Here is a 16,243-nt window from a genome sequence, read left to right as displayed (position 1 = left end):
TTTGTTAATAATTCTTTTCCACTGCGGAAACAAACAAATTATGGTGTGCTGATAGGCTTGTTCAATGTAAGTACATTCAGACTGTACTTTGTGTTAATGGGAATCAGAGATAATTTATATTGAGATTTGAGATTTGTTTTCTAACCGAGACATTTAAACCAGATGGAAAATAGTAGTTGTCTGTAGTTATCTATTATTTCATACTTAATATGTTCCAAGTGTGGTTTTCGGTTTAGTATTAATTAATTCAGGGGATAAAATGGATCAAAATTGGAAGAGGAACTAATCTGTTTTGATGGCTGTGTCATTAGTAGTGAGAAGAGAATAAGACTAAGCAGTGATAACTCTGTGCTGTAGTTGATGTTACCAGAATGTAACAACATTAGGCCAGCTGGTAAATACAACATAAAATACTTCTTTCAGAATACTCCTTTCAACTCTTTACATTAGTCCTTATGCGCTTGTCTATCTTTTCCTCTCATATTGTGGACATAGAGTAATGCTATCTCCTCAGCCTGGTTCTGCATTTTGGCAGAGCTTTTGTCTGCTACTCAGCTAACCTGATAAATCGTAGCAGATCAAATAGGGTAATCTATTGCTAATAAATTATATTATTAAAATGAGGTTTTAATATCTTGTTTATTAAATAAGGTTAGAAACTAGTGAGTGCCGTTGAGTATTTAGTGGAATCATAAGATTAAATCTGTGAGTAAATAATTTTGAGTATAGCAGCCTCCTCTAGAAGTGAATTTAAAAATGAAAGTGAATTCATATTTTAGCTCAAAAGTGGTTAAAGTGGTTAAATGAAAACAATTTGCTTGTAAATTCTTACTCTGTGGACTAGGAAGGTATGTTTAATCTTAAATGTAAGTTTAGTAGTATAAAATTTACTGGCATTTAGCCTCTAGTGTAATATTGTGATTGTGTTTGACCCTCTGTTAAAAAAGTAATTTTAAAACTGTTAATAGAGAGGCAATGTCATCTTTCTCTGTGTGGTGAAGAGGGATCATCTAATCATAACTCTTTGCAATGACTAGCCTTTATTTCCATCTTCACCCTGTGACAAAATACAATAAATTCAACAATTTTTACTTTGCATAATGGTTAACTGTTGGTGGTTGTATTTTAGCATTGCAGTGGCAATAAAAAGTTTAAGCTAAGCCGGAAGAACCTATGTAAATATTTACATATAGCCAGGCAGTTACTCTCAGAACTGTTTCATCACTGTGATCTACTATTTAGTTTTTATTTAATGATATTTAATCTTTCATGCTGATAGAAGAGTGGTAGTCTGGATGCTTTTTGTTTATGAAAGATACAGATCTTTCTGTATATGAGCAATCTCATTGATTTATGGTTCTTTTTTTTTTTTGGTGTGTGTTACATCCTTGTACTGGTCTGTAGGTATCCCTGAATGTAATTTGGCTCACCTGTAAGCTGATGGACTGAGTTAGTCCAAGATAAATGCCTTTGCTTCATGTGATATGCGTGTATCTTGTGAAATTAATACATATCAGGAGCTGCGATAAAAGAGTAAAACAAAAGTTATGCCTGAGGTTAGCCTGATTGCGTATCATGGTCACTTATTGCATGCAAGGATTTTAGGGAAAACAGACCAGGGAAAATGCATATTGTTTGAGTATGTGATATAAAACACAGATTTAGAGGTCCTAGCTACATGGTCCATGCAGGGCAGATTCCTGAGTGGGCCTTGGCATGTAGTATATAATAATACACAGGTAAGGTAGTTCTAGGATTGAATTAGCACATGAGTTCTTTGTAAACATATCTCTTTTCAAACATAAACCTGAATTTTACAAAGTCCTCCCTAGCCATTCCCCTCTTCCTGTGCTGCCCCAAAATAAGTGAAGTTAAGCTGGTGTCTGATCAAGGTTTATGGAGTAAGGCACTGGGAGAAAATGGTTTCTTCTACCATTAGTGCTGAATTGTGCAGTGCATACTTACATGGCAGACTGACTCTGTGCTTACATGAGAGCATGTTTTACTCTGGCAGAGTTATCCTACTAGGTGTCTTTCTTCTGAGGAATATTTTACATACTTTGCATACTTTTATTTATGTACATTACATGGAAAAAATGGCACATTAAATTTACTGAGACTGCAGTCCACCTGTTTAAATAAGAGAACATGGTGTTCATTCTGTGGCAGTCACTATTTGTATTCCTGTCTCTCTCTGAGTTATTTCAGTTTGAGATTCTTGTTTTAGTTATAATTTAAGTGGCTTGTATTGTTGTACCTCAGACTTTGTTTTTGAATTACTGTCTTTGTTTCAGAGCTGTTCCATTTTGCTCCTTCAATTATTGAATAGAATGTGAAATACTTAAAGACTAACTCAGAATAGTCAAAATACGGTATTTCTGTGAAACAATGAAGAACTGGAATCCATATATTATAGGCTACAATACATAAAAAGAAAATGATTAAACCGTATCTTACTTATCATAGATCTTTTTAATAGGAGCAAAATCTGTGCTGTTAGTTCCAGACCAGCGTATTTCCCATTCACAGTGCTTTAGTGCATAACTTATAAATCTGTCCTCATCATCCTATATTACTTTTTCAAAGGAAGACTAACATCAAGCAAGACAGGATGAATGAAAGTCAGTGAAGGTCAACTAGACAATCCAATTATTAAAGATTCTTGGAAGAACAGTACTGTGATCTATAAAAGAATTGGGTGTGAATTTCTGTATCGTTGTTGACAAGGGTCACTTCTGTAGAACTGCAATATATTTTCTAGGGTAATGTGGTTTTAGATTATTCCAGTCAAACTTGTTCCTATAGCACGTCTGAATGTCAGTTGTTTATATTCTAAAATTCTGTATTCTATATTCTATTACTTTGCAGAAGACATATTTATAATACAGGCCCTTAAGGAAAATGTACTATATGGTTACATACTGCATTACAAAGAGGAGTGTTAAGATTGCATAATTGTGTAATACATGCCATTGCTAATTTTCCCTGCATTTTTTTTCATTAGTTACTTACCTTTTATTCTGCAGAACAGGCCATCTCTTGGGAGCACAGAACACTTTGTGTACAAAAGTATACGAACCCTTTTGTACAGTAAAAGAGATTACTATTTCTGGTAACTACTTACAGTAGAAGTATTGAGCTGACCAGCATGTTTTAGTTTAAATGTGAAAGTTCAGGTAGGTGTATAAGCCATCTGTGCTAGACACTTCAAATGATAAAACAGAAGAAAGTTTACTCAAGCAGAAGAATATTTGTTTTCAGTCTTAGGGACTGACTTGAGCTTTAAATTGTGCTTTGTTCCTTTTATTTCAGATATGTCTGAAACTTACCTGCTGGTTTGGTTTTTCTTTTTTTGTCCCCTATGTGGATATGTCTAATGAAAAATAATACTACTACATACAAACCTTATTTTATTACAGGGTTTTTTTTGAGTCGTACATAAATCAGGACAGATTATAGTATTTGGTGACAAATTGTATCTGAAGACTAATACATAAATCTACTAGACTACGCTACACATGTTTATAAATACATTCCAAACTAGTACATGCTCTTACTGTTCTCCACCCCTGCAAAAAAAACAGAACAAAAATACTCAATATAGATGTTATTTTGTACCCTGTCATCAGATACTTAGCTACAGATTTTTTTTTATCTGGTGTTTCTATACACCTTACGTTTCTTCTAGTGGGAAGCCATTCCTGTGAAATTCTGTGTGTGTGTACATATATGTATATAGAGAAATATATATTTTCCTTCCCAACTCATACAATTGCAGGAGAGTGTGGTCCTGTGTTGAGTAGCTAACCAAACAGAATATCAAGTGGCCTTCGTTACAGGCTGCATAGGAATCATGTTACTAAAATACCAATTGCTATGAATGACATAGGAGCTGAAAAAGAAGTGATGTATTTCCTAGGTACTGGACAACTGGTGTAGTAAAGAATGTGAAATGACACGTAGGAGCTGAAAAAGAACTAGTATATTCCTAGGTATTGGACAACTGGTGTAGTAAAAAATGTGAAGTGACAGTGCTGATTGAGAAAATTTTTACCTTGTTTCCCAATAAAAGTTGAAGTTAGCTTCTGCAGCTGGTGGAATTTTATTGGCTGACAGTGAAGGCTAGGATCTTTTACTGAACTGAGCTTAAAGTCAGCAACAATTTCAGTGCTCTGCTATTTTATTTATAAATCAAGATTTAAGAACAGAAATTGCTGTTAGCAGTAGCAAAATGCCTATGTAAAGTGGTGATTTCTACAACAGTAATTGTAAAGTATATGCAGGTGTCCAACTACTTTTGACAGATTGTAAACAATTTTTCTAAACCTGGAAAACACAGAGAAAATGAAGATTTTTTTTTTTCTGACTAGATAGATGATGCATATCTAATGAGCACTGAAAAGGTTTGCTGCTAATCTGTAAACTATTTATTTATATCTATATGTAATCTACTAACTTTTACCAAAACTATTTTTTCACACATTTTATTTGGAATGCAAAATATTCCCTAGTATGAACAGTGAAGTGACATGTTAGGCAAGCGTGAACTGTGAATAAAGATGATTCACAGCACAGCAGGTGTAAAGTTCCTATGTATGTATTCACATGGCGCTAAGTTGTGGACTAGATACTTCAAAACTTGTTTTGCTTTTGAGTTCTGTGATAAGAAGAAGACATCCTTACAAATCCAGAATGTCCTTAGCATTCAGGATTTATGATTCCAGATATAGTGAGACATTCCTGAGCAGTTTCTCTGACAAATACAGGTTTTGTCCTAAAATCAAGGTAGAGTTTTCCATTGTTGTCATTTGCACTAGGTGAGGGGAGGATGAAGGTGGAGGAAAGGGAAAGAAAGAAAAGAAAAACTAAACAAAGAACCCCCAATGAACTTGTATAAAAGCTGTTATACAGGTGCATTAAGTACACCCAGGTCAATATTCCTCACAAAGTTCACAAAATACTGACCTTTTAAATAGTCTACATACAAAGCATTACATTTATGCAATGGGTTGTGTTTCATAGTTACTAAAGTTTGTTAGACAAACTTAATTATAAAGAAACAAAACAGGTGTAGAAATAAATAAATTACAATAGTAAACTAGGTAGCATCTCCATTCAGCTGATAACTGACAAGGGTGTATTGCCAAGATACACAAGTCTCATGTGGGGGAAACAGATGGAACACTGCATTTTAAGTTAAAATCATTAATTGTTTTGTTTTAGTAAAAATGCTTACAAAAGGAATATAGACTTAAGCTACCACATAATTCAAATTCTGTGCAGTCAGCGATAGGTATAGAATGAGATTGCAGGATCATAGTAACATTTTTTTTTTAGTATTTTAAATGTTTTTATATAGTTTATGAGAATGGTGGATAGAGTGGTCTCTTGGGTTACTTACAGGATGTCAATAATGTTTGAATTTGAAGCCATCATTCTCTCACTTCTTCATATTCTTTTCCTTCTCTAAGAAGGTGATCTCCTTTTGCCAAAAATTACATTTTCCTTCTTCATGCACATGTATAGATGTGTGTGCATACCTAGTGTTTTCTCTCAAACTCTTGAAATAAATAACAACAGTGATGGTAATAATAAAACTATTAATGAGCAGCTTGCCAGTGTTACAGAGAAATTGCTTAGACTGTGTTAACTATGCGCTTGTATCAGCTGTTCAACTATTATCTGTGTATCTTTTCCACAGGTGACAGATCAGTCAGTGAAAGCTTTTGCTGAACATTGTCCAGAGCTACAGTATGTTGGTTTCATGGGCTGCTCTGTAACATCGAAAGGAGTCATTCACCTCACCAATGTAAGTATTGTACTCCTTTTTGTTGGTCATTGGTGTGTTTGACTATTGCCAAACCATAGGTATCAGCTAGGCTAAGTTTATACTATGATGGATAACACTGTTATAGGCAGAAACATTACAAAATAAATGGACTTTGCATAATTTCCCTGTGTAAAAAGCCCGTCATAAAAACATATTTAAGGGATGAAACTTTTTCGTCGAAATAACAATACTGTTCAGGTCAAAAGTCTTTAAAATGACTCCAGATTCCATTGCAAACAAAACAAATATCTAAAATTGGAAGTGGAAAATTTGTAGTGCAAAAGATTTAGACACTTTGTGTATATCCATTCTTGTGTTTTAACATGATGTAACTGATACATTTATTTTCTTTTTTTTGTAAGAGGAGTGATGTGTGAGAGAACTAACTTGAGTAAATGTGCAGGAAATAATGGAAGCATTCAATAAAATTAATGACTTGGGTGAGGTAGACAATCAGCATATTAATTAAAATTCATAACTGAAAGTAAATCCAGGGATCATGCAAACATCACAGAGAAGAGAGGAAAATGCGTCAGGAATAGATAAATTAATATCTGTAGCTAAGATTTATTTTTTGAAAAGTTCAAATAGGAGAAGGAAACTTATTAAAACTGGTAAAGATGACTGTAGAAATTGGTAGAATATGAAAAGTTCTGGTAAACAGAAAAATAAACATAAAAATGCAGGTCCTGAGGGAACTGATGGATGAAGTTGCCAAGTGATAATCCATCATATTTGAGAATTCGTGGCAGTCTGGTGAAGTTCCTTCTGACTGAGGAAGGAGAAATCTAACCTCCTTTTTAAAAAGGGAAACAAGGAAGACCCAGGGAAGTACAGGCTAGTCAGTCTCACCTCTCTGTTCCTGGCAAGATCAGGGAGCAGATCCTCCTGGATACTATGCTAGGGTGCATGGACAATAAGGGAGTGGTTGGTGACAGCCAGCATGGCTTCACTAAGAGCAAATCATGCCTGAAAAATTTAATGGCCTTCTATGATGGGGTTATAGCATTGGTGCATTAGGGAAGAGCAACTGGTGTAATTCATCTGAACTTAATTCAAAATATTTGACACTGTCCCACACAATATGCTTGCCTCTAAATGGAAGAGGCATGCATTTGACATATGGGCTGCTTGATGGTTAAGGCATCAGCTGGATGGTCACACTTAAAAGAGTTGTGATCAACAGTTTGAGTTGAAGTGGAAATCAGTGGCAGATGGTGCTTCTCAAGGGTCAGTATTGGAATGGGTGATGTTCAGCATCTTTGTTGGTGACATGGGCAGTGGTATTGTTGCAACCTCTGCAAATTTGCTGGTGACACCAAGCTGTGTGGTGTGTTTGATATGCTGGAGGGAAGGGGTGCCATCCAGAAGGACCTTGACATGCTTGAGAGGTGAGCCAATGCCAACCTCCTGAAGTTCAACGACGCCAAGTTGCAAGGTATTGCATCTGGGTCAGGGCAATCCCAGCACAAATACAGGCTTGGTGGACAATGAATTCAGAGCAACCATGAAGAGGACTTGGGTGTGTTGGTTGATGAGAAGCTAAACGTGAGTGTGCATATGCAGCCTAAAAAGGCAGTTGTATTCTGGGCTGCATCAAAAGATGAATGACCAGCACATTGAGGGAGGTGATCCTGCCCCTCTACTCTGATCTTGTGGGACCCCAGGTGGACTACTGTGTGCTGTTCTGGGGCCTTCAACGCAAGAAAAAGGTGGACCTGTTGGAGTGAGTCCAGAGGAGACTATGAAGATGATCAGAGAGCTGAAGCACCTCTCTTGTGAAGGAACACAGGTTGAAGTAAGGCTTGTTCAGCCTGGAGAAGGCTCTGGGGAGACCTTGTAGAGCAGTTTCCAGTGTCTAAAAGGGGCCTACAAGAAACCTGGAAAAGGACTTTTTACAAGGGCTTGTAGTGACAGGACAAGGTGGATGGCTTTAAACTCACAGAGGGGAGAGTTAGATTAGACATTATGAAGAAATTCTTTAGTATAAGGGCGGTGAGGCCCTGGCACAGGTTGCCCAGAGAAGCTGTTGCTGCCCCATCCCTGGCAGTGTTCACGGCTACGTTGGACTGGGCTTGGAGCAACCTGGTCTAGTGGAAGATTGTCTGTGGCAGGGGCTTGTAAGTAAATAATCTGTAAGGTCCCTTCCAACCAGAATCGTTCTGTGGTACAATGAAGATTTCTTTTATGATGAGGGTGGTTGGAACAGGTTGCCCGGAAGTTGGTAGATGTCCCATCCCTTCAAACATTCAAGCTCAGGCTGAACAGGACTCTCAACAGCCTGATCTTGTTGAAGATCTCTGTGCTTATTGTAGGGGTGTCGTGGTTTAAACCCAGTCAGGTAACTTGTTCACTCACTCCCAGTGAGTGGTGCCGAGCTGACAACAATCGAGGTCCGTGTCCCCCCCCCCCCCCACCGGGGCTCTCCCCTTCCCCGCTCCCAGAGGAACAGGGAGGAGGATCGAAAGAGTGCAACTCCTATGGGTTGAGACAAGAACAGTCCAGGAACCAATGTACAACACAAATCACCACCGCTACTATCAACTACAACAATGATAAGGGAAAATAACAAGGGAAGAAAATACGATACCACCGGCCAAGAAAACGAGTCCCACCCGGAAGCCCGTGTCCTTCCGGGTAACTCCCAGTTACCCCCCACCCCGGGCATGACGTGCTGTGGTATGGAATACCTCCCTGGCTAGCCCGGGTCAGGCGCCCCATCTCTGCTTCCTCACAGCTTCCCCTCCTCCCTGGCAGAGCTTGAGCCTCACAAAGTCCTTGGTCAGGGTAAACATCACTTAGCAACAACCGAAAACATCAGCTTCACCAACACTGTTCTCAGGCTGGAAGTCAAAACACAGCACTGAACCAGCTACCACAAAGGAAAAACGTGACTGCTACTGCTGAACCCAGGACATTATCCACCCCTTATCCATACCATTCACGTCGTGCTCAGATCCCAGATTTTCAATACACCATCGCTCTCCCACATATATACATCCATATACATACAGACCAAGAGGAAAAGATCATTTTCTTAGTGCATGGACCAATCCCTATAATGCTGCCGAGTCCATTTGGCCCATGATGTTCAAAGTTCATTCTCTGTTGGGATGATGGCTGGAGGGAAGTCAGGGCCAGTCGCTGATGACCTGGAGACATCTAGTTGATGGGCTATAAAAGTATTACACAGCAGGCAACAGCATACAATTGAGTTCACTGGCTGTTTTCCCCTAAAATCAAATCCCCTTGAGGTATACATCGGACTTCCCCATCTTCCCGCATTACCCACCAAGTATATCCAGGTCCCTGAGCAAAAGCAATCCCATGAGTGGGTTTGCCTTTACCTGAAGCAGGAATAACCCAGACTGTCTTCCCCAGCAAATTCTTCATATGCACCACGGGAACTTTGTCCCCCTCTACAATATGTAAAAGTTCTGACTGGGCTGGGCCAGCCCTGTTGGCAGATCCTCTGGTGTTGACCAACCAGGTGGCCTTTGCTAAGTGTGTATCCCAGTGCTTGAAAGTTCCCCCACCCATTGCTCTCAGTGTAGTTTTTAACAGCCCATTGTACCGTTCGATTTTCCCAGAGGCTGGTGCATGGTAGGGGATGTGATATACCCACTCAATGCCATGCTCTTTGGCCCAAATATCTATAAGGTTATTCCGGAAATGAGTCCCATTGTCTGACTCAATTCTCTCTGGGGTGCCGTGTCACCACAAAATCTGTTTCTCAAGGCCCAGGATAGTGTTCCGGGCAGTGGCATGGGGCACAGCGTATGTTTCCAGCCACCCGGTGGTTGCTTCCACCATGGTAAGCACATGGCGCTTGCCTTGGCGGCTTGGTGGCAGTGTGATATAGTCAGTCTGCCAGGCCTCCCCATATTTATACTTCAACCATCGTCCTCCATACCAAAGAGGCTTTAACCGCTTGGCTTGTTTAATTGCAGCACATGTTTCACACTCATGAATAACCTGGGCAATAGTGTCCATTGTTAAGTCCAACCCTCAATCACGGGCCCACCTCTATGTTGCATCTCTGCCCTGATGGCCTGAAGTGTCATGGGCCCACCGGGCCAAAAATAATTCACCTTTATGTTGCCAATCTAAGTCCATCTGAGCCACTTCAATCTTAGCCGCTTTATCCACTTGTTGGTTGTTCTGCTGTTCCTCAGTGGCCCGACTCTTGGGTACTTGGGCATCTACATGACATACCTTCACCCTCAGGTTCTGCACCCGAACAGCAATATCTTTCCACAGTGCAGCAGCCCAGATGGGTTTACCTCTGCGTTGCCAGTTGCTCTGCTTCCATTGCTGCAACCACCCCCACAGGGCATTTGCCACCATCCATGAGTCAGTATAGAGGTAAAGTACTGGCCACTTTTCTCGTTCAGCAATGTCCAGGGCCAGCTGGATGGCTTTCACCTCTGCAAACTGACTTGATTCACCCTCTCCTTCAGCAGTTTCTGCAGCTTGTCGTCCAGGACTCCATACAGCTGCCTTCCATCTCCGATGCTTTCCCACAATACGGCAGGACCCATCAGTAAACAAGGCATACTGCTTTTCACTTTCTGACAGTTTATTATATGGTGGGGCCTCTTCAGCACACACCACCTCCTCCTCTGGTGACATTCCAAAATCTTTGCCCTCTGGCCAGTCCATGATGACTTCTAGAATGCCTGGACGACTGAGATTTCCTATTCGAGTTCGTTGTGTAATTAGTGCAGCCCATTTACTCCATGTAGCATCAGTTGCATGATGTGTAGAGGAGACCCTGCCTTTGAACATCCAGCCCAGCACGGGCAACCGGGGTGCCAGGAGGAGCTGAGCTTCAGTGCCAATCACTTCCGAAGCAGCTCGAACCCCTTCATAGACTGCCAGTATCTCTTTCTCAGTTGGGGTATAGCTGGCCTCAGATCCTTTATATCCCCGACTCCAAAAGCCAAGGGGTCGACCTCGAGTCTCTCCTGGAGCTTTCTGCCAGAGGCTCCAGGTAGGACCGTTCTCCCCAGCTGCAGTGTACAGCACATTTTTTACATCTAGTCCAGTCTGGGCTGGTCCAAGGGCTACTGCATGAACTATCTCGCGTTTAATTTGCTCAAAGGCTTGTTGTTGCTCAGGGCCCGATTTAAAATCATTCTTCTTCTGGGTCACACGATAGAGAGGGCTTACAATCGAACTGTAATTTGGGATGTGCATTCTCCAGAACCCCACTGCACCCAAGAAAGCTTGCGTTTCTTTCTTATTAGTTGGTGGAGACATTGCTGTTATCTTGTTAATCACATCTGTGGGGATCTGTCTACGTCCATCTTGCCATTTTATTCCCAAAACTTGAATCTCCTGTGCAGGTCCCTTGACCTTACTCCGTTTTATGGCAAAACCGGCTTTCAGCAGGATTTGGATTATTTTCCTCCCTTTCTCAAAGACTTCTTCTGCTGTATCGCCCCACACAATAATGTCATCAATGTATTGCAGGTGTTCTGGAGCTTGCCCCTGTTCCAGTGCAGTCTGGATCAGTCCATGGCAAATGGTAGTGCTGTGTTTCCACCCCTGGGGCAGTCGGTTCCAAGTGAACTGGACACCCCTCCAAGTAAAAGCAAACTGTGGCCTGCACTCTGCTGCCAAAGGAATTGAGAAAAATGCATTGGCAATATCAGTCGTGGCATACCACTTGGCTACCTTTGACTCTAGTTCATACTGAAGTTCTAGCATGTCTGGTACGGCAGCACTCAATGGTGGTGTGACTTCATTCAGGCCACGATACTCTACTGTTAGTCTCCATTCTCCATTAGACTTTCGCACTGGCCATATGGGGCTATTAAAGGGTGAGCGGGTCCTGCTGATCACCCCCTGACTCTCCAGTCTGCGGATCAGCTGATGGATGGGAATCAGGGAGTCTCGGTTGGTGCGATATTGCCGACGGTGCACTGTTGTGGTCACAATTGGCACTTGTTGTTCTTCAACTTTCAGCAACCCCACAGCAGAGGGATCTTCTGAGAGACCAGGCAAGGTGGACAGCTGCTCAATTTCCTCAGTCTTCAAAGCAGCAATACCAAAAGCCCACCGGTACCCTTTTGGGTCTTTGAAGTACCCTCTCTTGAGGTAGTCTATGCCGAGGATGCATGGAGCCTCTGGGCCAGTCACAATAGGGTGCGTTTGCCGCTCCCTCCCAGTCAGGCTGATTTCAGCCTCCAGCACAGTCAACTCTTGAGATCCTCCTGTCACTCCAGAAATAGAAATGGGTTCCACCCCTTGACAGCTTGATGGCATCAGGGTACACTGTGCGCCGGTATCTACTAGAGCCTTATACTTCTGTGGGACTGATGTGCCAGGCCATCTGATCCACACAGTCCAGTAAATCCGATTGTCCCCTACCTCCACCTGGCTGGAGGCAGGGCCCCTCTAATGGTCGTCACAGCGTTGGACACTTAAGTCATGGTAAAAGGGGTTATTCTTCATTATCACAGGAGCTGGAGTAAAATCAGCTCTTGCATTCCATCTGGGAAACTGCTCACCAGAGACTGAAGCCGTAGCTCTCATGGGACGATCAGTCTTGGCCCTTGCTCCCCTCTTCAGTTCACTCACCCGTTCCTCCAAAGCTGAAGTAGGTTTTCCATCCCACTTTGTCATGTCTTCTCCGTGATCCCGCAGGTAAAACCATAGGGTAGCCCGTGGCGTATACCTCCTGTATCTCCTCTCTTGAACAATAGGACGCCTTTTGTTAATAGCTGAGACGTGTGTTGGTACACGTGAGGAGCTGGATAAATCAGATAGATCGTCCCTCAATTGTTCGAGGTCCTGGGACAGTTTTTTCACAGCTGAGATGATGGAAGGGGTGAGATTGTCTTTGAACTCCTGGAGTTTATGAACCATTTCATCCACTGTTAGTGGTACTATGTCATTCCAGGTTACTGTTGCCAATGAATGGGCATATGATGACGGTGCATTCCATGTAAGTTTTCACCACATGGGTCGTGTACATTCAACTTCATCTGGATCTATAGGTGTATCCCCGTTATTCGGCTTGATGTGATAGAACATCTCTACGATGGCTGATTCCCTCAGAGACTGGATGCCTTTGTCTATAGTAGCCCACTTGGCCGAACGACTCGTAACATCGTCCTTGTATGGAAACCTTTCTTTCACAGCTGCCAAGAGCCGCCTCCAAGGCTTAAGGACTTTTTCTCTCTTGCAATTGCTTTGTCAATTCCCCCTTCTCTAGCAAGTGATCCCAGCTGCTTGGCTTCTGTACCTTCTAGTTCGTGACCATCGGCCCCATTGTCCCAGCATCGGAGTAACCAGGTGATGATGTGCTCCCCTGGTTGACGGGTAAAATCTTTTTGCATATTCCGCAGGTCGGTTGAGGTCCGAGGTCGAGAAGTTACCTCTTCTTCTTCTTCTTCGTCATGTGATGATGACTCCTGATCAGATTCTGGACCGGGTGGTGAATTCGTTGTTTCTTCATCTCGCTTCACCCTTCTTGCCTCCTTTTTGCTTGTTCTCTTGCGTACAGGGGCAACCGATATTGGTACGGATTGGTCCTCTGGTTTGGCTGCAGTGATTATCACTGTGGTTTGAGTAGCAACTGTACTTGTTGCTGGGGGTGGTGTAGCTGCTGTGCTTGGAGCTGTGGTAACCGCGCTGTCTGTTGCAGTTGAAGTTTGAGCAGCTGCTGTACTTGCCACTGGGGTAGCTGCTCTGTTCATTGAGGCCAAAGTTTGAGTAGCGACTGTACTTGTCGCTGGGGTTGGTGCAGCTGCTGTGCTTGGAGCTGGGGTAACCGCGCTGTCTGTTGCAGTTGAAGTTTGAGCAGCTGCTGTACTTGCCGCTGGGGTAGCTGTGCTGTTCATTGCAGCCAAAGTTTGAGTAGCGACTGTTGCTTTGCCCTCAGATCCGCCGACATTCTTTTCCTTTTGAAGGTGCTGGATAGTGTTGAACAAGGCCCTGTAAGCATAGGCCAAGCCCCAGTGCGTTGCCATGATTTGTCCATCTCTGGTATGGCCAGAATGACCACACACCTCATTTAAGTGTTTTACTAATTCTTCTGGAGTTTTCAGTTGTTTGGTAGTGAAATTCCAAAGTACTGGAGGGGCCCACTGACCTAGATACTTGCCCATACTGTCCCACACACCCTGCCACTCATGGCTGTCCAGCCTCAGGGAAAATCTCTTGGTCTTCCTACATCGTCGTTTGACCCCAGACAAGACCCAAACCTGACTCTGCTTAACTCTTGAAATCAGTCGTGGGCAAAACACACTCTGTATGTGTGCTAGCATGGTGATTCCCATCAGGATCAGCAAACAAGTCTCAACAGCATTAAAAGGCCATTCAAAAAATTCAAAACTCTCAAATGTAAATGGTCTGGGGGGACGACTGGGAGGGTAAAAGGATGTCTCCCCCACAGGTTGAGCACCTGAGAAGGAGAAAAAAGATGTGTAATTGCTAAGCACCTCCATCATATACCTCCCAAAGTATAAAGGTGGTGACCACACTGGGAACATAAGCCAGATCAGTTTCATGATCAATGATTCTATTGTATTACAAGTCATTACCATAAAGTACAATGGGACAAAAACCTTAGCCCAAGCCCCACACTTGAAAAACACTAATACAGCAAATACCGGATTGACGTAAGATACGATATACTGAAACTGTGAGATCAAGAGGAACAACCTTGAGAGCCAATAAATCAGCATTGTGACGAGTGACTATCAATCCAGTCAGATCTGTTCTTATCTCAACCCCTCGTGCCCCACGTTGGGCGCCAAAAAGAACTGTCGTGGTTTAAACCCAGTCAGGTAACTTGTTCACTCACTCCCAGTGAGTGGTGCCGACCTGACAACAATCGAGGTCCATGTTCCCCCCGCACCGAGGCTCTCCCCTTCCCCGCTCCCAGAGGAACGGGGAGGAGGATCGAAAGAGTGCAACTCCTACAGGTTGAGACAAGAACAGTCCAGCAACCAATGTACAACACAAATCACCACCGCTACTATCAACTACAACAATGATAAGGGAAAATAACAAGGGAAGAGAATACGATACCACCGGCCAAGAAAACGAGTCCCACCCGTAAGCCCGTGTCCTTCCGGGTAACTCCCAGTTACCCCCCACCCTGGGCATGACGTGCTGTGGTATGGAATACCTCCCTGGCTAGCCCGGGTCAGGCGCCCCATCTCTGCTTCCTCACAGCTTCCCCTCCTCCCTGGCAGAGCATGAGCCTCACAAAGTCCTTGGTCAGGGTAAACATCACTTAGCAACAACCGAAAACATCAGCTTCACCAACACTGTTCCCAGGTTGGGAGTCAAAACACAGCACTGCGTCAGCTAACACAAAGGAAAAACATGACTGCTACTGCTGAACCCAGGACAAGGGGGCTTGCACTATGTGACCTTTAAAGGTCCCTTCCAACCCAAACTATTCCATGATTCTATGATATAATGTCTTCTGTTAAAGTTTGCTACATACTCTTTTACATACGAGTGACTTTCTGTGCACAAGAAGATGGTATATTTTCATTTATTTGATGTCACTTTGAGGTATATATGGAAGCAAGTGGGATGATATGATTTATTGAGGGGAAAAAGAGTAGGAGTTTTTTCCCAGTTAGAGAGTGACTGGGAAGTTGCATTGGAATTCAGGCTTGTTTACTCTGAAGCTATTGACAAATGATACCTGGTTAATCTTGCCAAAGTGACTTCAGTAAGTAGTGTTTCCTCCACCTTGCTTCTCTGCCAGGTGTTACTTGCAGTACAGCAAGCAGTAGTAACAAAATCTCTGAACTGCACTGAAACAGCTGACATAGACACATGTTCCATTTCTACAGTTCATAGGAGGAAATAAGCTCTAGCAGGAAGTTAAAACAAATATCTAGGGAGTAGGAACACAATCTTTAACTGCTGCATCTGTCTTTTCCAGAATTCATCTTTTTTTTTTAGTTCTAACCACTGTATATTTGTATGGTCAATTTTGTATTGAGTTCTCAACTAGTACTTCATAAGTGCTTAGTAATAATTCCAGTCCCATGTTCTTAGAGAATGTGGAATCTGTTCTTTGCTCTACATGGCCTGTGAGCGGGTCTTACAAGGCTGTGCAGAGCTACCTCCTTTCTGTCTGCTTCCTGTGTGCAAACTGGAGGCAACAGCACATGATAAGTTGTGAAATTGCTTTGAGGCTGATGGATGTATAAAAAGTGTTATTACTGTCTTTTTCCCCTAGTAATGTAAACTGTCTTTAAAGTACTGGCACTTGAAAATTCTGAATTACAGCACTGCTGAAACACAGAGATTTCTAATATCTAAATGTGGGTTATGTAGTGAAAATGTTGTGAATTATAGAAAAAGAAGAAACGTTCAGGACATACTTTCATTATTTTTCTACTGAATATAGTGACATTCAAAAAAATTTGCTTCTTG

The 16,243-nt window shown here is 42.3% G+C and overlaps 1 protein-coding gene across 1 annotated transcript in view; it reads left to right on the top strand.

Moving 5' to 3' along the window:
• The window catches only part of FBXL17 (F-box and leucine rich repeat protein 17), a 299,573-nt gene that overhangs the window by 70,988 nt on the left and 212,342 nt on the right, over nucleotides 1-16,243 (top strand). Inside the window, exon 5 of the mRNA XM_061478709.1 lies at nucleotides 5,702-5,809. Coding sequence (XP_061334693.1) covers nucleotides 5,702-5,809 — 108 coding nt within the window. The remainder of the gene's footprint in view (nucleotides 1-5,701; nucleotides 5,810-16,243) is intronic.

Source organism: Pezoporus flaviventris, unplaced genomic scaffold (assembly GCF_033815535.1).
Source record: "Pezoporus flaviventris isolate CSIRO_AGI_PZ_B2104156 unplaced genomic scaffold, CSIRO_AGI_Pfla_v1 ptg000130l, whole genome shotgun sequence".
NCBI lineage: Eukaryota > Metazoa > Chordata > Aves > Psittaciformes > Psittacidae > Pezoporus > Pezoporus flaviventris.
The sequence above is the reverse complement of the archived record's forward strand: the minus strand, read 5'-3'. Positions and strand labels throughout refer to the sequence as shown.